This window comes from Lampetra fluviatilis, chromosome 17 (genome assembly GCF_964198595.1).
Source record: "Lampetra fluviatilis chromosome 17, kcLamFluv1.1, whole genome shotgun sequence".
In the NCBI taxonomy this organism is placed as follows: domain Eukaryota; kingdom Metazoa; phylum Chordata; class Hyperoartia; order Petromyzontiformes; family Petromyzontidae; genus Lampetra; species Lampetra fluviatilis.
The window spans coordinates 7,940,980-7,967,884 of NC_136291.1; the positions used below are offsets into that span (position 1 = coordinate 7,940,980).

At 43.4% G+C, this 26,905-nt stretch overlaps 1 protein-coding gene across 4 annotated transcripts in view; it reads left to right on the forward strand.

The window, feature by feature from the left end:
- FHOD3 (formin homology 2 domain containing 3) overlaps positions 1–23,640 on the forward strand; it is a 171,561-nt gene extending 147,921 nt beyond the window's left edge. For all 4 annotated transcript variants that reach the window (XM_078864109.1, XM_078864110.1, XM_078864111.1 and 1 more), the window contains 7 exons: positions 291–410; positions 1,292–1,453; positions 2,641–2,831; positions 4,518–4,710; positions 13,083–13,287; positions 14,771–14,935; positions 20,488–23,640. In XM_078864109.1, coding sequence (XP_078720235.1) covers positions 291–410; positions 1,292–1,453; positions 2,641–2,831; positions 4,518–4,710; positions 13,083–13,287; positions 14,771–14,935; positions 20,488–20,570 — 1,119 coding nt within the window. In that variant the 3' untranslated portion in view covers positions 20,571–23,640. The remainder of the gene's footprint in view (positions 1–290; positions 411–1,291; positions 1,454–2,640; positions 2,832–4,517; positions 4,711–13,082; positions 13,288–14,770; positions 14,936–20,487) is intronic.
- Positions 23,641–26,905: the final 3,265 nt, after the last annotated feature.

Below are 26,905 nucleotides of genomic sequence, written 5' to 3' on the forward strand. Positions count from 1 at the left end.
AATTAAAAACCCACTCCAGTTTAGAGATTCGTTGATAAAGAAAGATAATAATACACCGCGGCGTATCAAAGTGTCGACAGTCAACTCAGTTTTCTATCTCTCCGAATACAGGAGGGCGTGTTCCAAACAGCGCGGCTGGGTGCCGCACGTAAAGCAGTCCTTTCACTTTGAGACACCAGTGAAGCCCCACACCTCCGATTAGCTACGTACGGTGCGAAAGGAGTCCCACGTACATACGTACAAGTTCAAGCCCTGATCTGCGTACCCCACGTGTCTTGTGCCTTCCATAGGAAGTGGCTGAGCCCCTTCAGGACATCAAGGAGGGGATGGACCAGGTGGAGAAGAATCGCACCCTGAGATGCATCCTCACCACCCTGTTGGCTGTGGGGAACTTCCTCAACGGCACAAACGTGAGTGGGACCGTAAGCCTCTCCATTCCCAGTTGCCTGGGCCTAGAGCCGGGGCTCTCCGACTATTTAAGTGATCGACGGTTCCCCCAATTGTCGGCGCCAATTGTTCGACCAATCGGATAACACGACCATCGTTGGGAAAACGTCTCGCCCCCTCTCTCCCCATGGGTTGGTGACGGGTGGCGCTTGGTGACGCCATCGGCATCGTCGGCCACGCCATGGCACCTGTAACTTCTAAGGGGTGGGGGGGCAGGATGTCAGGGTGGCCGCCATTTTATAAGTGGCTCAGTTGTTCAGCACAAAATAAGTATTCGATTACAATGTTTTTATCAATTAATCGACTCAGTTGACTAATGATCCCAGCTCTACTTGCGACTCTGAACGCCTTTGCGCTCCGGCGGCACACACCATTATCTTGCATCGGACTGCTTTAGCCACCTGGTATTTCCTAATATTTACGTTCATGTGAAACTGACATTGATTGAGATCGTTAAAAGTCAAATAGTGTAGCTGCTAACATCCGTAATGAGACAGTTGTAATCTCAGTTGGTGGTCCTGAGCCGTTGGTAGACATTCCACGTTTCCATGGCAGAGGCCAGTCTAGGGAATGGGACAGCCACTTGTGACATCCCACAGAGCGTTACTCTGGGTGATGAGCTGAATGCCAACTGGGAATTAAACTCATAACCTAATTATGCGGAAGTGAGTGCCACCTTGCCAGATCAATCGACATCTCTCTTGAGTATAGCTCGGGTTGAGCAACCAACGGAAATTCAATTCAGATGGAAGCTGAAAACACTGGGTGCAATATCGTCCCCAGTGGCGCATGCACTTTGTTATGCGCTGAGACCCCTCTCCTCCTGCCGGTCACAACCGTGCAGGCTAAAGGCTTCGAGCTGTACTACTTGGAGAAGGTGCCGGAGGTGAAAGACACGGTGCACAAGCAGTCTCTGCTACACCACGTGTGCAACATGGTCGTGGAGAAGTTCCCGGACACGACGGACCTGTACTCGGAGATCGGCGCCATCACACGCTCCGCCAAGGTGACAGTAGCAGTAGCAGCAGCAGCGGCGATGCTTCACTCCGCGTGCCATGTGATATCCAGGGGTGGTGATGGGTAATTGCGGGCCCTCGGCAGACATTATCGCAGGAAAAACCTCGCCCAGTGCGGTTTATCGAACGCGCGTTTCGGCTGCTGCGATTCTCATCTCCACGTGGAAAGTAGTGCCGTGAAAGAGCTGCATCCGTTGGAAGGTGATGAGTGAATCGACTGTGTGCAAATATGTACAATCTCTTACTTTGCTTAAACCGTCTAACTTGCTGCACAGGGCATTTTTTTTTACTTTAAATGCGGAGTCAATTGAGTGCTTGACCACGGGATTTTAGCAGCGCGATTGGCTCGGTAACCCTATGACATGAGCTCCTTTAGCCACGTTCAGCCTTCTGTTATATATGTAAAAAAAAAAACACTTTTAGAAATATCTCAGCTGCATGAGTTTCAGTTGCAGCAAAACTGTCCTGACAACGCTTGGCCCCTTTTGTTTACATAAATAAAGAATCTGATCGAGCTGGGTATAACATTCAACCGTGTCCGGATGATGGTGTCTCCGAAATGGGAAACCAGCAAACACAGCCGTTTGTTTATCCAGAAAAACATCACCGACTGTTGAGAGTTTTTAGGAGGGTCATGTATCGGAATAATTGTCCAATTCCAATAATGAGTGTTTGGCATGTGGGAGGAAATTGAAGTACCCACAGAAGACCCACGCATATGAGAGGATAACAAGCAAAGCCTCACACAGATTTGGCCAACCTGCCGCATGCTGCCTACCTCACAGCGCAGTGGGTTTGGGAGTTTCACAAATATGTAGGACACACCAATGCTCGCTTCCAAAGTGCTGGATCGCTGGCGCGGTGTGGTGTTTCGAGGGGTAGGAAGCCACCGGAGCTACGCACTTTTAAATCCGGATTTAAAACCAATTTCTTGAGAACTACTCTTTGTGTTTAGTTTGTTGTCCTTCCCCCGCACCTCCGATTAGCACGGTTGGCTACGTACGCTGCGAAAGAAGTTCAACAAACATACAATGAGATTGGATGGGATGCAGGGAGCTCGATCCGTGCATCTGCCCTTGGGAGGAATAACTTTACGGAGAGACAGGGATTGAAGAGAGACGGCTGGAGCAGCCGGAGCTGGGAAAGTTATTAACGTCTCGGTGTTGCCACCACTCAGGTGGACTTTGATCAGGTGCAGGAGAACTTGAACCAAATGGAGCGGAGGTGCCGGGCCTGCTGGGACCACCTGAAGGCCATCGCCAAGCACGAAACCAAGCCGGTGCTCAAAACCAAAATGTCCGAGTTCCTCCGAGACTGCGCCGAGCGAATAATCATCCTCAAGATCGTGCATCGGAGAATCGTCAACAGGTGTGTGTGTGTGTGCGTGTGCGCATGCATGTCCGTCCGTTGAGGACTCGATCTTCTTCTGAGCATTCCCCGTTACTCGTGTGGCGTCTGCCGACCCGGGTCAGACTCCCTTCGCTCATTCCTTGTGTAGAAGAGTTGGCGACGACTCACGTCGTTTATTAAGGGCTACACAACACACGTCTCCTCTGCGCCGGCCGTGGGATCAGCCAACACGGCCGACCGAGGAGCACGGCAACGTCCATCCCTGACGCTGTCTATCCCCTATTCCTACCCTCTTGCCCCTGGCTCCCCCCGTTCCACCCTACTTCGACCCTACTCTCCAGCTACGACCCCTTTATCCTCGAGGAGCTGTGTCGTCATGTGCGCTGTCCAGTGCGCATGACCCCACGTCCCGTGACGCCATCGCACCGGACAACGCACATGACGCCACTACTCTCTTCTACTCCTCTACACCTGTACTCGACCATCGCCACGTCCATTGCACAGCTCTTTGTGTCCTGGTTCACCATGCCAAGTCACCTCTCTCTCGGCCTGCCCTGCTGGTGCTCCATTACTTTCAGATTATTCACATTATTCGGCTGCTATAAATGTCCACGTGACGATAAGCCACTGCGTCGAGCTATCATTTGTGGCCAGGTTGCTTCTGAAAGATTATCTAATTGCTTCCTGGGAAAATAAATAATTGTTGACTTAATTTTTTTAGGGATTTGCTTACCTTTACGGCACTTTTCACTGCCGTGTTTTTGTATCGTTTGTTGTAACTTTCTGACCCGCTCCTCCTGGACAGCTGTTAACAAGAGCTTTACAGCTCATCGGATTCCCCCAGTATAAATAAAGATTCTGAAACTACTGGACGCATTTATTCGCTGTCGTTTTGGAGGTGATGTGAGTTTTAAGCAGTGGTCAATCGCAGTGGAATCACAACCGCTTACGCCACAGTGAACACAGTTGGCTCACAAAGAGCCAAAGTGCACAGAAAGCTGCCGTGGTTTGGTACAAAACTGATTCCCGAACAATGAAGAGGTGATCGAGGGTGTCTGTCGCCACCTTGATGTGTCTGCCTGCGGATGATACTTGTCTGTGTTCTTTTATGTTTCTCATCGTGATTCTTACACGATTAGAACCGCGTAACAATTACAGCGTAGCCGGCACGCCCTGTCCCTCTCCTCCCACGACTCCTAACGAGTGGGACATGTCAGCTTAAATAGACAACAACAAAAATCATAAAGTTTCGGCGACGATGAGCGGGCACTCCGCATTGTGGGCGACTCCGCAACAGCTGAGCACCAGGGGTTTGTGAAACGGCAAAGCTTTATTTCCACATGTTCTTCCTAAGGTCATTTGCGTATTTGCAATAGTGAGCGGTAACACCCTCCGCGTCACAACACCGCAGCTTAATCTCTCAGCACGGAGTCCGCCCAAATTTAAATTGGAAGGCTTGTACTCTACAGAGCACATGGGGCTCGGGGCCCTATCCCCGGTCACCATTGCCTTCACTTAAAATAAACAAAAAACACACACCTGGCTACCCGCACAATTATACGTGCGATTAATCGCAGGCGAGCTCACACACCGGCCACACGAGGCTATCGATTCAGTGATCAAATGACGGCCGTGGACTACGGCGCGTCGGCCAAACGAGCCCACGGCTTGACGTGCGTCGTCCGCCCCTCTCGCCGTCGCCAGGTTCCACGCGTTCATGCTGTTCATCGGACACGCGCCCTACTCCATCCGGGACGTGAGCATCACGCGCTTCTGCCGCATCGTGAGCGAGTTTGCGCTGGAGTACCGCACGGCGCGCGAGCGCGTGCTGCAGCAGAGGCTCAAGCGGGCGACGCACCGCGAGCGCAACAAGACTCGGGGGAAGATGATCACCGACGTGAGTGGCAGCGTCCCCCGCGTGGCTCCCCGCGAGGCTGCACGTGGAACTAACCCCCACACCACTCAGCCCCCCACCCCCCCCACCCCCCACCCCCCCACCCCCCCACCCCCCCCATGACAGCCACCGCAAAAAACAATCGATCGCAAAAGCCGCCCCCCGCTGCGCATCGCCTGCTTATGGCACGTACTGTCGTCTGCAATGGTCCCGTTACTGCAATGGCCGGGTCGTATGTTGACGTCTCACCCACCCTTGTGTTGGGAGGATCAGTTCCGAAAGAATCTCCCGGCACGTGGCGGAGCGAACCGTCGGACACCGTGCCGAACAGCGCGCGGTACAACCCGGGAACGCATCAGAGACCTACGCAAGGGAAACTGCTAAATCCTACGCAGTCGCACATTATTCTAATAACAGGATTCATTTTTCCCAGTGGAATTTTGCTCCAGTTTTTGCCTCCGTTTAGATATTCAAAAAACAACAATAGTTTACTCCTGCGACAGCAGTTCACCTTCTGTGTTTGTCTCACCTGATGACGGTTGCTTGTGTTGCGATCGAAACGTCGTGATCTATTAATTTTCTACCTACGTGACTTTACCGAAAGAACCAAAGAGTATGGATTCCTGCAGTCACGAAAGTTTCAAATCAAGACTGAACAATAGTTTAATGCATCTATGAGAGTAGCCTTACATGATAAAAGTTACTATAATGTTACGTTACGTTTGACTGCCCAGTTATTACTGTGATGTGGACAGGGGTGATTTAAGCTCAGTTGTGAGAGATAGTCATTCATATATCGAGTTACATTCAATAAAAATAATGTAGGTTTCAACCAAAGTATCCTTTGGTGTATTCCACATTTATAGAGCCCTAACAGCATTCCTTTTGGGTTGCTATGGGATGGTAAACGGCACGTTAACTCATACACACAGCAGGTATCATCCGCCCCGTAGTGAGACCAGAAATACCGATATAAAGTAAGCATTACTTCTTGGAATCACAAAACAATAATTCAGGGTTAAGATGAATACATGAATTTCATGTTATGAAAAATGTCAACATTAAACAGTCGGTAAACCTTTTTAACGGATCATTGTTTCAAATTTACATTCCAAATTATTACATGCTATAAAATTCATACTTTGTTTCATAAAAAAATAAAATCTATTTCCAGTAGCGGGAAAATGTTCAGTTACGTATGTTTAGTGACTATAAACAATAACCCTTTTTTGTTAACGTTCAAACTGCCATTTTCCTTGAATTTATAGTTGAGGAAAAAAACACATTCAACAGCTATCATTATATTCTTTCAACTGTTGGGCCACCACTGTTATACATTACAGATATTCACCGACAAAGAGCTTCACTGCTTTCGTACATGTTTCTTAAAAAAGAAATCAATCTTTTGTGTTGAAAGCATCTATTCATTACAATGTGGTATCTTTTGTTTGCAATTCCTGTCATTGCCCATCTGTTTAATTTTAATGCATGATGTCCCTTCAGTTATGCCTCCTGTATTATTTATGTGCCGATAGCGTTACACACTGAAACGCCAGGCAGTATTATTTTCATCCTTTTGAGTCCTTTTCAAATGTAGGCTCCTTCCTTTCGAGAAGCCTGCATTCAGAAGCACGCCTTAAAAAAGATCAATTAATCCCACTTGACAAATTATACTGGCCAGTTTACATTGGCCGTAGCCACGGCAAAGAAAGTACGATAAAGTAGGAGAAAAAAAAATCATAACAAATGGTGTTTTGCCAACCAGCGCTATCTGCAAAATGTATTGCATTTGGAATGTGCTTTTCGCGAAATTTGTTTAACTTTTCATTGTAGTCACTTTGATCAAGCGTACTCTCTCTCGTAACTCTTTTGCTTTTCTTCTGCATTTGTTTCCTCCTGCATCCCACCCGTGTCCCATCATCGCGCCTTTGCCTCTTCTTCATAGACCGACGATGAAGAGGCGGCGGAGGTAGAGTACCCTGAAACATGTAAACTCACTACTAACCCTCATCGTGTTCCCCGCGTTGCTCAGCTCACTCCTGGGGCCTCGTTTAAATCACGCTTTAATGGTGCCCACAATGTATGGCTTTTGTCGGGAGAAAAGGTGGCAGTAAAGGTGGTGGTAAAGGGGACAGCCCTGTAATTGCTTGCTCACGTGACTCTGGGGAGGGGGGGAGAAGGATCTCCACCAGAAGGAGCTTATGAGCCCTTCTAAAGCTTAGTTGGCCTACTCTTCCACGTTGGCCAGATGTTTCGGAAGAGGTGGAAGTACCCTGACTATACCCTACCACACACAACCTACCGATCTGCTGTGTTGGGGGAAGAGGCAATAAAATGTTTGCTGTGTTTTTTTAATTGTTATTTTACTTCTTCAAATTTTATGTTACTTAAAAAAATATGGACGTAAAGATTTTGGAATTGAAAATATACAACATGAATGCCAATGATATTTTTCTACATGCAAAATGCATTTTCATTTTATTTTCATTTTGAATTCACTACGTTATTTTTCAGGAAATTTATTTTCAATTGCCTTGTCATTTATCACACTGACCCGCCCATACTGGACATCTTTATAAAAAGAGCTTCATGGATAATCGGATTCCTCATGCAGTCTAAATAAACACTTTCATTCTGATCAAAGGGACATACATCCACACAAAAAAGGAATATATGTTCCACATTCTTGTGATCGTCAACTCAAAGCACGTTTTAGATGGGGCCTTGTTGGTTGAAGGCATGCACATGTACACACACACGTGTGCACCCAAACACCACACAAATACATGACTCTCTCACTCACTCACGTTTACACCCTCGCCTTCACAAGACCAGCTCGTTTCTGTCAGTGCTTTACTAACCTTTGCCGGGATTGAAAATACTATCACAGGTAATGTAAGAGCCACAAGTGCACTGAACTTTGTAAACTCTAGATTGTTCAGTAGCTTGCTTTGTCAACCTGTAAGATTGAAAGTTGCCTTGCTCGGAGGGTTGCAATAATGACTGCAACAGCAATGAAGTAAGATGGTTGTTGTTGAAAGAGACAATGCTTTTATCAGGATTTAAATACATATCCGATAGGTTTGCAATCTAACAAATACCCATGAATGTTCTACTTATCTTATTCTTAGGTTTTTTCGGTAAAGTCACGTAGGTAAAGAATTAAAATTAATAAAAGTAAAATTAAATAAAAATTAAATAAAAATCACGACGTTTCGGAGGCAACACAAGCTTCCGTCTTCAGGTGGAACCGTCACAGCACGCTTGCTGTATCAACGTCGTGATTTTTTTTTCTTTTTTTCTTTTACTTTTATTAATTTTAATTTTTTACCTACGTGACTTTACCGAAAAAACCTAAGAATATGAATCCTTGCAGTCACGAAAGCTTCAAATCTAGAATGAAGTTCTACTAATCATTCGCAAATTGCTGCTCAAATCTTTTACACAGCTCAGCATAAGCGTATCTACACAAGGGCACTATAGCTTTACAATCAAAACAAAGCAAAGCATAAAATGTTTACTGCGTGGTATTGCCCAAAACATTGCAATGCTGAAAAGTTTCCTGCAATTACTCAGCTGCGATTACACACAGCAGTCAGCAGCGGTATTGCAGGAACCTCTTGCAAAAATACTCACTGAGGCTCTCCCGGGTAAAAAGAAAAGCATTGTAAATAAAAACAAATATTTCACACATAGTATACTGAGGGTGAAATATGAATATACATTTAATTCCGTTAAGGGTGTACAAGTACCATAGCGGTTTGTTTGGAGCATTTGTGGAAAGTTTCATCAGCTCGATGATGCACGGCGCCTTTCGATGGTCCGACGGCATTTAACAGTGCGCTGCAGATGGAGCATTGCTGCACCTTGGCTCTTGTGCAAACCGATCCCAACGGCCGCTTTGATCTTAATCCAAGATTTTAAAAAAAAAAAAGCGGTTGAAATTCCTCCAAATATGCGCAGCGCGCGTGTCATATCTCTCCGCGTGTTCACATCTTCTCCGGTGAACGGTTGCTGCTATTGTCTCTAATGCGCATTGCAATACAAAGCAGGAGAGTGTCGACATGGATGATCAGGGCACTGCACTGCGAACCCAACGAGACGAGTTTTATCCCTGTGCCAAGTCTAGCATCAGTGGCGGGTATGAACCCGCAATGACCAGCGTGGTGAAGTATGGTCAAACAACCGCCATGGTCAGTGCAGTGCGGTGAAGCCTTCCTGCAGCAGTGAATTAACAAATGGCTGTAAATTAAATACAAGTCATATTTGGTTAATCCACCAGACTTTCTTTCGGATGTGCATACTTTCATATGGTATGTTACATATAGACTAGGTGGTCGAAAAGGTGGGCAAAAATCCACTGGGAAAATGTATCATAATAAAGGTTGTTTGGGTTAGATCGCTTAAGTATGAATGTGTCGTAACTCTCCACCATCCGACACAGCCAATTAGAAAGGGATTTGTCACGTAAACAAAACGCTAATTAGTTACTACTTCAGCCCACCGGTGCGTTGGAGAGTAAATGTAGTAACTAATTGACGTTTTTTTTACGTGACAAATTCCTTTATAATTGGCTGTGTCGGGTGGTGGAGGGTTACGAAACATTTATACTCACTCGATCTCACCCAAAAACCTTCATTATTATACATTTTCCCAGTGAATTTTGCTCGATTTTGCCTCCATTTAGATATAACATTGCTTGACAAACACAATAGTTTCATGCATCTATGAGAGTAGCCGTACACGTTAAGAAGTTACCATGCTTTAGTATTGCGTTCGACTGCCCAGTTATTTTTGTGATGCACACGTGTGTTGAGTGACAATGGTGAGAGTCATTCATATACTGAGTTACATTTAATGCAAATAATGTAAGTTTTGATTTAAAACTTTCGTGACTGCAGGAATTCATATTCCTGGTTCTTTCGGTAAAGTCATGTAGATAGAAAATATAATACAATTTAAATTAAAAAATAAATTGAAAATAATAAAAGCAAAAAAACTCACGACGTTTCGATCGCAACACAAGCGGACTTTACCGAAAGAACCAAGAATATAAATAATGTAAGTTCAACGTTCGTACAACATACCGAGTGTGAGTTTACCATCTTTATTTTTTTAGGGGTGGGGAGGGAGGGGGTGCCAGTAGCGAAAAAGTTGGGAACAGATTATCCCCCCCCACCCCAACTCCCCTCGAGTATTCAGGCTTTCCATTTGAGACCACTGACTCGAACTTAACGTAAATGCCGAGCGGAGTTGCTGTAATTGCACGATTGTCTTGCGGTGATGGCGTGGGGGGCTGCACGCACGGTGCACAGTTGGGACGTCTCGGCCGCGAATGCAATCTGATCCATTCCTCTCTCCTCTCCCTCGTACCCCCGGTCCCCCTTTACACAATCAGAGCCCTCGGCAAAGGAGAATGCGAATGCATTTTTACTGTGATGGGACGACGACCTTTTACAGATATTTTTTTTCATTAATTTCCACCACTGTACACACCACGGCAAATATTTAACGTTCATTAATTACGTAAATCCACCTTACCGCAGTCGACACTGCAGCAAACTGCATCTTTAGTCCTGCAAGTTTGACTTTCTGAAATGGAACACCCGCATTGCATCTGTGCGCATATATACACACACCATGCAATAGTATCCCTCCGAGGCAAATTAGTTGAATGCGTTTCTAAGGTCAAATCTTGAATATGTGAACTAGGATTGACTGGCGTTAAGATAAGTGTTCGCATTTAGCATTAGCAGGTTGAGTTACACTTAGAGTGGTAGCGATAGAGCTAGCTTTTACGGTTAGTGTTACAGTTGAGTGCTTATCTTGAACCGCAAACAAAGAATGCAAATGCTGTTCATATCACCTGCACCATGTGGCCAATTCTGCACCATTTCCAAGGTTACAAGGGCAGCAACGTTAAAACAATAGATTTGTTTGCATTTTTTTTGCACTGGGGAGTTGGAAGATATATGTGGCTCGTTATTTCGTGCTGAGCTGTGCAATTCCACCCCCCCCCCTACCGCCATGTACAGTATGCGAGATACTTTTGTGACTGAGTAATCCGTAACTGAACTTTAATCCTCTCGGCTGCGAGCCTCACACACGGCCTCAAGGAGAGTATATCTAGAATTTCACCTTTTAGAGGAAAATTACAGAGGATGTTCCCTTTTATAATAATAATTCTTGAAAGAACTGTTCCATTTAAGAGCCCCATTATGTACTTAACGTAATTGTAAGTGAACCCCAGAACAATGATCTTAATATGATAAATGAAAAACTACAAGACTGCATTGTAATTGTCCATATCTCGTTTCAAAGCATTTCATTTTTTTAAACCACCTATACGATTGTGTATGTTCACATATATGCATTGTTTTACCTATGACTGTCCTCAAAAGAGAAATTGCTTTGACATTTATCTGGGGGCCTATTCTAACAACTATTTCGAGGCTTTCCCATGGAAAACACTACAAACGAAATGTCTGCTACATTGTTAAATTAGCCTTTTGTAAAAAAAAAAACCCCATACAGACGCAATGAGAATATACTTATATTTTAACACCAGCACCATGGGATTTTTCAATGTATTGGTGTAAGTGCTATATGATGTGACAATTGTACATATTCAGCATTTTCATGCGGGACAAGGAGTGGTTTGCACTCCCACTGTTGCCGTCATTGCAGGCAGCTCCTGTCCCATGGCCGTCGCACTCCGCACCGTTGCCGCTTGCGCCTGTCAGAACAGGGGAGCAGGATTGTTGTACGCCTGCCAACTTTTTTTTCTCCAACCTCCATTGGGGTATCTCCTTTAACGAGCCACCAGTCGAACGTAATCGTAGCAAGATGCCCCCGCCGCCGTCCCAGGAATGGAAAAAATAATCAGCTATAATGGCAACATAGAACAGGAGTTGCAGAAGAATAAATATTAAACTGTCAAATGCGTTAAACTTGTAAGCACCACGGAGGGGAAGGTTTGTTATAGTCAGGGTTTATCCGCTCCGTGCGTTATCATACATTTTATATTAACAATGATATTAAGTTTCACACGCAATTTACTTCACGTAATTGTCCCGTGTCCTTTCAATGTTAATTCTGGTTAGAGCACTCGCAATCACGAGGCCGCGAGTTCAAATGCTGACCCTCGCCCTCGGAATGTAGACTTTCCACCACTGACTCAAGTCAAATTTGTTTTTCTACAGTCAGGAGATGAGCAGCAGCTCCACACCTTCTACACTTCCATCCCATTCCATTCCCTGATCTTGTCTCACTTTTAATCCTCGGTGGGGGGGGGGGGGATGTTAACCTTTCCCCTTTGCTTGATGTCAAGTTTGTTCCATTGTCACTTCTTGACCCAGATCCCCCTTGAAAAAGAGACATCCAGTCTCAATGGGTTCTCCCCCATTGCAATCGTACTCTTCCTGGCATGCACACACACATTTTTTTAAGATCTCGTTGCTGTATAATAATAATGTCATGATAATTACTGACCTTTATCACTCCAATGCTGGATGAAGGCTTCTCCACAGAATGGGGGTTGTTTGACCTAACCACCCGACGTAGCCAGCTGCACCTCCGATTAGCGCAGCGTACGGTGCAAAAGAAGGTTAACATACATACAACATACATGCTGATCAGTGTTGGTTGATAGGGGGGGGGGCACAATTGGTTCAGACAACCCCCTCCACAGATGTTAGCCTTGGCCGAGAATTGAACTTAACCCACTGGGTTCACAGTGCAGTGAGCCATGATATTAGTTTCATTAAATAGCGCCATTTAAAGTACCATTACAGTCGCCAGCATACGGTACTTGGATATTTGCATGAGGCCGATCCAACTAGATCAAGTGCAACCACATGTCATGTTCTGCAAAGACGTTTTGCAAATGTTGGCCACTACGTAGCAGAAAGAAGAAACTTCCATGCAGTGCACTGGATATGCAAATGAAAAGAGCACCCTAATTAATCATGTGTAATTATGATAATGTTTTTTGCCAATCCATGCAATGTCGATCATGAGCGTTGTTTGAATATTCACCAAGCTGAGCCAGTTCGAGATCGGCGTTAAGCCATGGCCCGGAATCAACCTCGTCAGGTTCACAGTGCAGTCCGCTAACCCCTCTTCCACCGCACGGAGGTGTTAATTGATTAATTGTTGAACTTCTTTCGCACCGTACGTAGCTAAATGTGCTGATCACAGGTGTGGGGGGGGGGGGGAAGAATAACAAACTTAAAACACAAAAAGCACTTCTAAAGAAATTCGTTTTCACTTCAGATTTAAAAGTTGCACAGCTCCGGTGACTTCCTAACATCCCTTCAAAACTGTGGCGCCCCGCTCCCCTTTGTCTCGCTACGGCCACGGCTCGTGAAACGCAGAGCGGGAAGTTCTCGGGCGGCAGTGCCCAGTCGCCGCTGGCGGCGTCGGCGTCGGTGCCGGCCGTGCGGAGGCAGCTGGCGGCCGAAGACGACGCGGAGCACGAAAACATGAAGGCCGTCCTGCGCACGTCCGTGCACGCGAGCGGCGGGCTACACTCGTCCGTGCCCGGGATTCGCACGCGCGCGCGCGCCCGCGCAAGCCGCGGTCAGTGAATCGCCCGACAGCCGCTCCCGTTTTGACATTTCCACAACGACAAAGACGCTGTCTCCCCGACAGACCTGGTCTTGCTGTCTCCCCGACAGACCTGGGTCTTCACCTGAGGACGGCTGCTTGCGTTGTGGCCGAAACGTCGTGAGAATTATTTTATGATGTTTTATTTTTATTTTTCTATTATTTCCCTTCTACGTGACTTTACCGAAAGAACCAAGACGATGAATCCCTGCAGTCACGAAATCTTTAAATCGAAATTTAAAGATAAAGATTCCCCCTGCAAGTAGCCTGAGCCGGCCGGCGGGGGCAAGTGCCGTTAGCGTAGCTGCACCTACGAAGGCCGGCAACGGCGACACACGAGGGGCGTGGGGTGGCCTTTGACTCCGCAGCGGCGATATTTACACAGCGCACCAGGTACTCGTTTGACGATGAAGTTGACCTAGGGGAGGTCCAGGATAATCGTCATTGATGTTGGTCGTGAGCGGGAATCGAACTCGGGTCACCGGATTCATAGCGCAGCACGCTAACCGCTACGCTACCGCTCCCGCCACACACACACACAGGTCAAGATAAAGCCCCCCCCCCACCTTGTTAATCCGCGACAGAAGTTAACACGAGCAGGCTTTCATGCCCAATATCATGATGCATTGCGATTTTTGGGTCAGATCGGGGCGTAAGTATAATGTTAGTTGTAAACCCTCCACCACCCAACACATTTAATAAGGTTGTCTCGTGGTGTTTCCACACATTGGTGTGCTGGAGAGAAATTCACAACAATTAACTCTTTGAGTACGATGTTTCGCTGGTAGCTCCATCACAGATATGTGGAATGACAATAATGGCTCTGGATCCCCAACAGTTCTGAGCATAAGACTCGTTGCTAATTTAAGCAAGGGGAAACAGTTTGACATAATTCTAACCTCCCATTCCAGATAAATAGTATAGTGTAATTTTAACGTCAAAGCGCATGACCAAACGCTATTGTCATTACCACTGCCTCTCCCTGCCAAAAACACAAACAAAACTTCATTGAGTTTATGTCGCAATGGTTTATGTGTGAGAAACTTCTTCTGGACAGGCTTTTATTAAATTGCATAAGTAATGCAAATATACACATAATGAACCCAGATCGTTTAACCTCATCAAATATTTATCAAAATAAATATTTCACAATCTGACAAAACGTATCAACACCCTAAAGGGTGACTTAGAAGGTTTAAAATATTTTTTGTTGTTTTGATTATTTTTAAGGAGTTTTTCTCTCTCTCTTTTCTCCTCTCCACTTCCAGTTTGGGGAAAAGTAAAACCAACATAATGGCGCTGACAATGCCAGATTCATGATTTATGATTCTTATTTTCACTCGTGACCTGTACGGTACCTCGAATGTTTGCCCCGGCGGAGCGATTCATGACGGGCATTAAGCAGGGCTCGTGTTTTTTAACATGAAACATTTTTTTTCCGCTCGCCTGGTTGCAGGCCGGGTGAGCACGGGGAGCGCTCCGGTGTTCGACGACTCCCCCAATGCGACGGACGACGCCACCGATGAGATCATGGACCGCATCGTCAAGTCGGCCACGCAGGCCCCGTGCCAGCGAGCAGCTACTCGCGAGCGACGTCGCTCCCGAGCCAACCGCAAATCCCGTAGGTTTCAGCAGCCCCCACCCCCCACCCCCTCGCACACACAGTGCACCCCGGTCGGCCCCTCTGCAATGCGGTGCATCTTGATAGTTTTTAGAACTAAACTAAACAACAATGTTTTTAAAATGTTACCGGGCAAGGCCTAACTGTGCTGTCCAGTACAGCTCTTTTTTTGAGTAGCGGCCTGGCCACAAACGATAGCTCATCGAAGTGGCTTATCGCGTGGAAATGTATCCTAGCCAAATATTCTAAAAGCATGTTTATGAATGTGGAGGGAAATACTGGAGGACCCGGAGAGAAAACCATGTGACCACGGGGAGAACATGCAAATTCCAAATATGCAGGTGTCAGGGTCGGGATCGAACCCACGACCTCCTATATACACATACATTTCTCCCTTTATGTATATGCATGGTGTGCAGGAAGGCGTGGTAGGATTCCGGGGAACTGGGATATATCAGTGGGGGGTGGAGTGGTGGATGAGTGGTTAGGCTAAGTCGTTAGTGCACTATAAAACCAGTGACCTAAGTTCAATCTCCAGTCATGGCAAGCATCACTAGTAAGTGATATGTGAACCAGTCCTGCCAATCGCACCCCTCCCCCCCTCCTTTTATCAACCTGCACTGACGACTGCAGTAAAGTATGGGCAAACAACCCCCATAATTGAAAAGTGTGGGAGGACTTCACCCAGCAGTACTGTAAATTATTATCGTTACATCAGTGGCAAGTGACATCTGAGAGTCTCAGACTTTAGCCTAAACTGTAAATGAGTGCCCGGTTTGGTGTGACAAGATCAGTACAAGGATAACAAAGATAGCTGGGAGTGGTGCAGGCGATGCCACTCTGTGTGCCATGCCCGTCATAATACGAATAATAAGAAGCTAATTTATCTGGGAAAGCCACAGTGAGTCTTAGGACTTCTTCCAGAGGGTCGTGCATTGGGTTTTTACTTCAAGATGTTTTCAGCCAATGAATGAGTGTTTATACAAGTGGGAGGAAACCTGAGAAAACCCCCGCGCGCAAGGGAGCAACACTCTATCCCCATACAGATGGAAACAGATGGCAATTAGTAAACTTGCTGTACTGCCTTTTTCCGGTCGCGGCAAGCCACCCTGACACCTACTGGAGGGGAATTTCACAACATTTGTGCTATGCACCAACCCTCGCTACCTCCACATTGCTGGAGTACAGGTCACGTGCATAGCCACCAACGCCCGGCATTATCGGTGCTCGCCAACAGCACTTGCCCCGACAAAAAGAGGAATCTTTGTCTGTCTCTGTACGACCTTGTGCGCTCTATTCCAGACGTGTTTTTTTATGCTGTCATCTGTGCAGTTAAAAACGTGGCATCTGTAAAAAAAAAAAAACCTGGACACACTCTTTCTTTACAGTTTATGCCATCTACCATCTTGCCTTTTCTAATTATCCATGCAACATGTTCTGCCAAAAGTATTACGAATGAGATTTTAAAGCGTTGCAAAGCATTCAAGTTATTGCTTATTTTAATGTAGTCATCTTTAACATCACATTCTTCATTACTTAAATATCATGACAATCGCATAGATGGGCTTTAATATTTGTTGGTGTCATTAATATTATCTCACTAAACAAAAACTATACAATTCAACGCACAAACATGAAAAAATATAAAATATCAGTTGCAGTTTTTGCCACCTTTTTACAAGATCCTACTTTTTTTGCAAAACAAATCACACAGCAATCCCATGGGAATGCTACCGCATCCTACAGGAAATTTCAAATTCCTATAGAATCCTGTGGGACGTTTTTTTTTTTAAATCGGTCAGGATCCTATGGTAAGGGTTGCACACTATAAACAAAAGACAAGTCGGGTCCCCAGGAGAGCACACACATTCAAAACACCATTGGAAGGGTTCAAGTGCACACACTAGTTGAACGTAACATAAACAGTTGAGCCAAATAGGCCAGGAAAGAAGGCAAAGGTGCAGCACTGCGATTACTTGCTCATGCCACTGTCAGTGGATGGGCCTTCACTAGAGACAGCTAGAGAGAGCCCCCCTCTCTTAGAGAGTTAATTTGGCCTACCCATTCTACGCTGGCCAAACATCTGGGAAGAAGTGGGAGTATCCACGTCTCACCCTACCACACGTGACCTGCCGATCGACTTAACCGATGCATTCTAGATTTGAAGCTTTCGTGACTGCAAGGATTCATACTCTTAGTTTTTTCGGTAAAGTCACGTAGGTAAAAAAATTAAATTAAAATTAATAAAAATAAAATAATAAAAATCACGACGTTTCGGAGGCAACACAAGTCTCCGGCATCAGGTGGGACCGTCACAGCCAGATTTGCTGTATCAAGTGAGGCATCTTGGAATCCCTGCCTCACTTGATACAGCAAATCTGGCTGTGACGGTCCCACCTGATGACGGAGACTTGTGTTGCCTCCGAAACGTCGTGATTTTTATTATTTTATTTTTATAAATCTTAATTTCATTTTTTTACCTACGTGACTTCACCAAAAACTCTAAGAGTATTAACCGATGCACCCATCTACGCTGCCAGGTGAAGAGGCGGTATTGGACTTTAAGAAATGTGCACTATTGCTTCAACTGGCGCGCCAGGTAGATGCAGTAGAACCGGTGACATCCGTCCAGTGTTGCTGACTGGGGCTGAACGATTTGGGGAAAATATCTAATTGCGATTTTTCTGACAGATATTGCGATTTGATTTGCGATTAAATTTTTTAAAGTCAAGCTTCAGTTCATTATTCACTGTGTAGTAGATGTAAAACATGTGATGGATCATTACCACATGATACCATCAAAATATGAACTGCTCTATATATTCTAATGCAAGGATGAGAACTTAAAATATATTAATTTACTTCCAACATGTATTTATAAACAAACTTTTAATTGAAATAGAACAATCAAACATAGAACAATTGTGAAGTTAAATAAATAAAGTTATAATAATAAAAATAATAAAATTGCAAAAAATCGTAGCCTTTGCGATTTGATAATCGCATTTTTCAAATTTCGATATGAAATCGATTAATCGTTCAGCCCTATTGCTGACCATCACACCACGGCAGAGTATCCCCATCACGACGTGATTTATTATAACACAGCACACGTGCGCTCAACAGACCTGTACTTAAGGACATTTCTTACGGTGATGCCAATCGAAGCCAACAGAATAAAGATTCACTCAATAGGTCACACAAAATAGGATGCAATTAACCAATGCTAAATTGCATCCAGGTGTCCAGAATGCCTGGCTATCAATGTGTTATAGAATTTCCAAGGCTGTTTCTGTAGCATTTAGAGACATCTGCAGCTCTTACTACTGTAGCAGGTTTCAAGGGTATTGCATGTCACGATAATGACAATGTTTCCTTTAAAACAAAAGGTTGCGACAGGATGTGGTACTTTATAATAAACTAAGATAGGAATTAAATGGATTGCACAGCTGTGTCACATAATATCACAACATACTTTATATCGGGCATCAGGTAATTGTCAGTTAATTACCAAATAATGTGCAGGCTGGCTCGCATTTCTTATACAAGACTAAGTTTTAAAGTACCGCAAGAGAAAACCTTCAGTGAGAAAACCAATGCAATTCAACGTAAAGATTGTATTCATTATTATTCCAATTAGATGGCGGGAGCAATTTTTTCCCCTCATGCTGCATCGGCATTCCAAATCCGCATGACTTTTTTTTTGCCCTCGAATGTGTATTGCAATCAATACATTACATATGTGTGCGACTTTAACTCAGTGCCGTTTGTATATCTTAAAGCATGAATGTACCCACTATTTAAGCTCTTCCACGTGTTGTCTGTTGTTTCGCTCCACGTGCTGGGAGCAGGGCCGTATTATCCAATAGGCACAGGAGGCCTATGCCTAGGGCACTGTAGGCACTGTGCCCTAGGCCCTATGGAAACTGAAGGGCCTACGGAAAAAAATGCGACCGTGTTTTTTTATTTGTGTGTTAAAAAAAGTAAACCAAGATTTCTTCTTGAATAAATATATTTATGGAGCAGGTTGAGGCACATTACACCTAAAATAACAGTCAAACATTTTAAGCTTAAACGAAAGTAAAGCATTTCGATTTAAAGATTTCGTGACTGCAGGGATTCATCTTCTTGGTTCTTTCGGTAAAGTCACGTAGAAGGGAAGTAATAAAATAATAAAAATAAAACATAATAAAATAATTCTCACGACGATTCTTCACCTGAGGACGGCTGCTTGCGTTGTGGCCGAAACGTCGTGAGAATTATTTTATTATGTTTAATTTTTATTATTTTATTACTTCCCTTCTAGGTGACTTTACCGAAAGAACCAAGAAGATGAAAGTAAAGCAATATGGCGCTCGCCATGCGGTTATCCTGTCAGAACATTTAATATTTTACGGATGAAAATTTACAGCATTCTTTTAAAACACGCGTCAGCCGATATAATCATCGTATGGAATAGTTGAATACATTGTTGCTCGTAATATCTTTAGGCTTACCTTGTTATTCCCCCCAACAAATTTCAAATTGAATCTGCTAATCGGTGGCACGCAGTGCTCGCTCCCATCAATTGAAGGCACAGACCAAACAATGAGCGTATCAGTAACGACATCTGTCCAGCGGCTGGAACTATTACCGCGTGAAACAAGCGGAGTGCCCGTGGCAGTCGTGACATGGGGCAGTAGCAGTAGCAACTGTGGAAAGTTATCACTGAAGGCCTACGAAACCGAAGAACCTTAAATTTCGATTTAAAGCTTTCGTGACTGCAGAGATTCATCTTCTTGGTTCTTTCGGTAAAGTCACGTAGAAGGGAAATAATAAAATAATTAAAATACAACATAATAAAATAATACAATTCTCACGACGTTTCGGCCACAACGCAAGCAGCCGTCCTCAGGTGAAGAACAGGTCTGTCGGAAAGACAGACACTTTCGTGACTGCAGGGATTCATCAAGAACAGGTCTTTCGGAAAAACAGACGGTGTCTTTCCGACAGACCTGTTCTTCACCTGAGGACGGCTGCTTGTGTTGTGGCCGAAACGTCGTGAGATTGTATTATTTTATTATGTTTTATTTTATTATTTTATTATTTCCCTTCTACGTGACTTTACTGAAAGATCCAAGAAGAAGAAGAACCTTAATCCGGCCCTGGCTGGGAGCTCCTTCAGGAACTTGAATTCCCAGCACATGGAGGGGAGAAACCTCAGGGAATGGTGTTGTTGGTGCAGCCCGAAAAACACATCGGGGAGCGTCACTGCACAACCGCAAAAAAAAACCTACCCAGTCATATTACTCACCGTCTCTTTAGCATTTTCTTACCTCATCCGTTTCATCTCCTACCCCCATCCACCACAATCTCATTAACGTGTCTCAGTGTGCTTCTTCTGAGCTGTTTGGCATGCATACCAAATGATCAAGAGGATCATCAATAATCCTGGTACAGTAATTGTAATCCTGAGGACATGACTGTTTTTTTTTATGCCTTTTTATCTGACGTCGATGACGTGCGTACGTGTTTGCGCGTGTGTCTTTTGTGCGTGTGTTTCTTTTTTGCAGTCCGCCGAACCCTGAAGAGTGGGTTAACCCCAGAGGAGGCCCAAGCCCTGGGGTTAATGGGCACCGCGGAGTTGCAAGTGTAGGGAGATGTTCTGCGCACAATGTCCCTCCTCCTTTCTAGACCCAGCCCCAGCCACAGATTCTTGAGAGATCCACTGTGGCACAAATGTGAACTGTAGACTTTTTACTTGTTAAAATGAGCACAAAATTTCATGTTTAATTGTGGCCATCTCAACGATGTCATGCTGTATTGGACAAACGTTGCACACACACACACACATGTTATTACCAAAGGCTAAAAAGGTGCATGGTGTAATGGAACACAATTACGCTTTCATTCAAACTAATAAGACATTGTGCCTTTAGGAAACCAAAACAGTCGGATAGAGTAAAACAAACATTTTACGCAGTCACCAATAAGTCTCGGTCTTGGTACTTGGATTACTTTTTTAACCACTAAACAAATACAGCCACCTGGGAAAAAATGTACTGTCCCACTAAACATAGCCACTCATATAGCCTTTGCCGTGAAAACACTGACTTTTATGTAACAATATGAACAAAATCTTTTAGACTCTTTCAAACTAGTTCCCTGAAAAATATTTTTTTCTAATGAGCATTATTTTATTTTTACTAAACCTACTTTTATAAGTAGCAATTTTGTTTCTAAATTAGTTTTTTTCTTTCTGTAACACGCTGCCATTTTATTTTAAATGACAGCACTTGTATAACTATTTTGGTGCCCTGAATGGACACACGTGTTTTATTATTATTATGATTGAAACGTGTTAAAGAAGCATGTATGAATCCAAGAAAATTACTTTCCAAAGGTCTCTTCGAGCATTCTAGTGTGAATGTGTGTGTTTAAGCTCAGATTACACAATGCTTAAAAAAATGAACCGCTGACAAGCAAAAATAAGTAAGATATGTTGTTTTAGGTCAATATTGATGGATTTGTATGCAGTAACTTTATTTCCTTTTTTTCCCCCTTCTGTTTAACTTTCTTTTGCGTTTTGTTCCCTTGTTCAAACTTGTTATTTTGAAAAATGCACTTTGTGAAACCAAATGGAACACTTTACGTTGGTAACAGAACATGTTAATCATAGTCACATGTTTAAGTTTGCCTACTTGCTGACTCTCACAAACTACATTCAGCATATTTCTTACTTTGCTTTTATCAAAGTTTTACATATTTCAACAACGATTTCAGGGTATTTGCTTGCATTACATATTAATCAGATTTTATTCCCCCGTAGTGAGATTTACCGTTGCTGTGTGGGTTAAACTAAATGTATTTGCCATTGCTTGTTAATAGTTAAGTACAAATCTGTGGGTATCCAGTGTGAACATAGTTTGAGACTAGTTAGTCTAAACAGACATATTTCATGGCACCATTCATAGCAAACCAGCGTCAAAACCACGCCACTTTAATAAAAACAGATTCATACTTTCAACATTTCAGTCCACAGGAAAACAGTCATACATCTTGAATTTTGTACTTTTTCTCTTGTTTTTTTGCATTACATCTAAGTCATCATTTTGCAAACTCATAAGATACATCGTTGGGATATTTTCATAAAGTACTTTAGGCGTTCAGCACCTTGTGTTTTGCGTAGTGGTTTTAAAAAACACTCAGCAGCCCAAGATGTAGACGGACGAATGCTGTTTAGGGTTGAATGTGTGTTGATTCTGTTGAGTAGAGCTTTGTGTGACAGAATGGTTGGAGAGTTTGAGACGGCGCTGTTTTACAGGGCGAATGCTAAAATGCTGACGTTTAAAGAAGAAAAATGAAGAGACTATTTTTCTAACATTGCCCTATATGCTGTAAAAGTAAAAAAAAAACCTTCAGAAATAATATTGCAGCCAGTTTTGGGAAAGACAGTGATCTGCAAAACAATAATATTGTTTCCCTATGTAAGGTGATCTAAGTGGAGTCGTTTGTAGGAGACGTGTAATGTGTATCTGTAATTTGCAAAAGTCTGCCATTGGCTAAGTATTTAATATGATGTTGTTTTGGTAATGAAGTACTGTGTAACTATGTACAATCGACTACAACTTAGCACATGGACTTTGATTAACACTCTATGATGCAGTTTGTGTTCTCTTTGCTGTGGTTATTTGCAATGCAGTTTGAATGGAGAAATTGTTCCTTTGGAAAGGAATGAGCATGGGTTAGGACTTCATACCAGAAAAATTAAAACGAGAACTGCATCATTATTGAAACAAAACAATTGTAATGATGCTAAAACAGTAATTTTGGCGATGTCATAGGATTTTGAAACTGCATAAACAACCGATTTTATTTTTTGCGATATAGCATTTCCATGAGAATAAGGGTTTGTGAATGTGCTTTTAGAAGGGCATATAGGTTACAGGTACGGTGGTCATAAAATCTTCCATCCAAGTTGTTTTTTAGTTTTGAGTGATTGCTTAACAGGCCCGAGACCAGCGCCATTGATATCGGCTATTGGATAAAACGTACGTGGCAAGTGAAACGTCCGTATATCTAAACAACAACAACATTTAGCTCATGCATTAAAAACAAGAAATTACAACACGTATGAAAAAAAACCTGAGCAAACTCATGCAAAGTGCTTGTCTGTGTCTTCTGAACTCTTTGGTGTACATTGTATACATGTGTACAATAGAGATCACAGTTTTCAAAAATGAAAACTATGTGTGTACAGTTTGTGTGTGTGTATATGATATATTGTCAAGCGAGAATCACATTTTATTTGTAAGATAATATCTTATTTGAATGAACTAGGCAACAGTATTAGGTGCTATTTCAGCAATACCTATGGTCCCCAAAGCCATGACAGTGTAATTTGGGCATCGAAATTAGTTGAGTAAGCACTACAACTTTATTATAATTTTTTTCTCTCCCAGAAATGCTTACGAGGCAAAAATGTAACCAACTTTTTTGTGAAAAGTTGATATTAATTTATTTTTTCTCTAACTTTTTACAATTTCAATTAACATCCCTTTGCTAAACAAAATGTACTGGCACCCGTTTTATGCGTTGTTGGAATATCCACTACATATTACATTAAACTATTAAAACTGTAACTACCAGATAGTAATAACTTTGGAAATACATTTGAAGGTATTGTTCCTGTCCAAATAAAATATCACGATGAACCACAAATTACTCCAAACTCAGCGTCTATTTTGCATGTAAGATATCTAATGAAGCTTTTTATTGTAATAAAACAATCTCTTTGAATATTACACGGTTCTTGCTTATGTTTTGTGTGCAATATATAACACCAATTAGGAAGTAACGACGAACTAATTAATTCATAATCATGTTTCATTGCTAATTAGAAGTCCTGCTAAGGTTAAGCATATTCAGTACCACACATGAAATTGAATATTAAAGATAAGCCACAGTACAACTGTCGCCATGCAACTCAAACTATGGACCAAAGAGTAAACCACAGTAGTTTGCAATCCTTCAATGGAGGAACAGCACAACTACACTAACTCGCTCACGAAGCCCTCTCATGGCCAGCAGACCTCGATATTGGCATTCAATTCCTGAACGCATTGCTGCCACACGCAAGAATAGAAAAGTAGCCACAATACACATACCATTACCTGGCAATATAATAGGAGGTGTGCTCGATTAAATCAAACCTGCACTAAATGATCGATCCCACGAATAATCATCATCAATAAGGAATTCATCTTCTTGGTTCTTTCGGTAAAGTCACTTAGAAGGGAAATAATAAAATAATAAAAATAAAACATAATAAAAATAATTATCACGACGTTTCGGCCACAACGCAAGCAGCCGTCCTCAGGTGAAGACCAGACGCTGTCTCCCCGAGCGTCAGACGCTGTCTCCCCGACAGACCTGGTCTTCACCTGAGGACGGCTGCTTGCGTTGTGGCCGAAACGTGAGAATTATTTTATTATGTTTTATTTTTATTATTTTATTATTTCCCTTCGACGTGACTTTACGGAAAGAACCAAGAAGATGAATCCCTGCAGTCACGAAAGCTTTAAATCGAAATTGGATCTTAATTATGTTTCGTTATTGGCTACTAGTTAACGTAGTCGCCAAAAACAGGAATCCAGAAAAGAAGCAATGGCAGGCAACACTAGCACAGTCGAAGGTAATAGAGGCACACAGGGCGACCGAGAAAAGATTGGCCTCATGAGGTGAAAGAGGAGGCATGAGAATAGAGAATGACACCAGCAGAAGGGATATGATGACGATGATGAGGATCACAAACAGTTTCCAGCAGCCTTCTTAAAGGGACTGGACAGGATGAGAATAAGATTACTTTTGCTCGACTACATTGGAAGTTGCGCCAATGTGAGCACATGCCAAGCCACCCGTACATAGTAACTGTTAAATGATGCACAGCTCTTTATGCATCCGCTGCTGGGTGAAGGCCTTCCCACACTGTTGGTCATGGGACTTGTTTGACCATACCTAATCACACCGGTCCATAATAATTTAACTCCCCTCCTCCATTGTGATTCATGAATTTTTCCTCGATTCGATTGAATAAAAACAACCCTCATAGGGACCTCTAGCGGCGGGAGGGGTCACAACAAGCCATCACATAGATCTTTTAACTAAACAACACTGATTCTTACAAACGAGATTAAATGCATGTATCGTGAGCTTAAGAATCACCACCAATCAGAGACGTGATGCATCGCTGCACCCAAATGAATATCATACGAATAAGCGCACTGGTATTCAAAGCCTAATTTGTTATTTCATTTCTGTGTCATTATGCCCTCTACTGGTTCGACCACTTAATTTCCTCCACTTCAGTGTGCAATCCCAAGGTTAATTTGACCAAACGGTGTGTTACGTTCATTAAGTCGTGAATTGCATAACAGGCATAACAGACCAGCGCCATTTCTCGTGAGAACTTCCCTGGCCCATGAGAAACATCCGTCTTTAACTTTTGTCTTCCCACTGGCAATGAACCCATGACCACAGAGGCCCTTGGCTCTGTACCACGACAGACATCAACCCGAATAGACCATGATCCACCCAGCCACATCGTAATGAAAAAGCATTCATGAAGCTCTTTCATCTGTATTATACTTTATCCACGACTCTCCGTACTACTTTACATGGCTACATTCCAAAAAGTGTTTGTGTCCTTTGCTAAGTGTGTTTTCATTGAAGGGTCCCGAAGACACGATTTTACCGCAAGGCACGATTTTATCAATCTGATTGACCATGAACATAAAACTTCTGTAAGGGATGTAACTTCCCAAGTCTGTCTCCTACAAAGGAGCAGAACAGACCCACGCATCTCCTCTTCCAATCACTGCACTTAAATTTAAATCTTAAAAGTCACGTTTTATACGTTACAGTTATTTATGCAATGGACTTTTAAGTTTGTCTGAAATTACAAAATAGCCATCGTTTATTCTCGACAAGTGTACAGTGCTGTATATCTGATTACCTATTGAGTGCAGTAAAAGCGAATACATTTCTGCAGATATTTTGGAAATGACTTGACTCCAAACCAAAATTGGGAAAAAAAGGAATCTGCTCCATATTTGGCTGGGTTGCCGAGGAGCAAAAGCAGGTGGGTTTGTGCCAGGAATGTTGGTCTGGGCAGAGATGCAGACATGAGTCAAGGGGACGACATTGCTGCAGTGGAAAATGTTGGTAACGTTATATTACACCTCAACGTGGAGAGCAGACACACGTGTGCGATCCGTGTGTGGTTGTGCGTTTCCGCACCCAAGTCAAAAGAGAATACAGCGCTCGTATGGATTTATCATTTTCTCTCGGTGCTCGCTTTGGATAGATTGATGTACCTACTACGACTACCCTTTTGCAGATGCGTGGAAGTGTGCGTGTGGTGGACAGGGTGTGGCAACGTTGGCTGGACAATCTTGACCCTTTTGCCATTCACTTTTAACCTTGCAACTTAATTCCACATGTGCCATCTACTGGTCACGTGCATGTACTACACATTGCAGGACACGCTTATGGGGTTGACTTTGAAAGGTATTTTTTTATGATCATGCACACGAGCGGCAAATATCGAAACCCAGCGCTGCTTTGTCCCCCGGTTACTTTGCTATTTGATCAAATTCGACCTTTTAAGTTTATGGAGAAAAAAATTACGTCAAATTCAAGAAACATCCTCTTGACAATACTTTCTTTTTAAATAGCAGGACTGCATTAGCAGTGGTGCAACAATCATAAATAACAAACACGTAATGGCTTTAAAAGCAGTGCTATTGTTACGCGTGTTTCATTTCTTGAAAGCGCTACTTTTTACTCCAGTAGCCAATTTATGTCGATTCCAACTTTGCAGCAATGTCTTTCGAGTTCTCCGAACGCGTCTGATCTTGTTTTATAATGATAGAGGGCCTTAGGTCAAGGCGCTTTACATAGTTTAACAAGCAGTAACAAGAACAAGAGAGT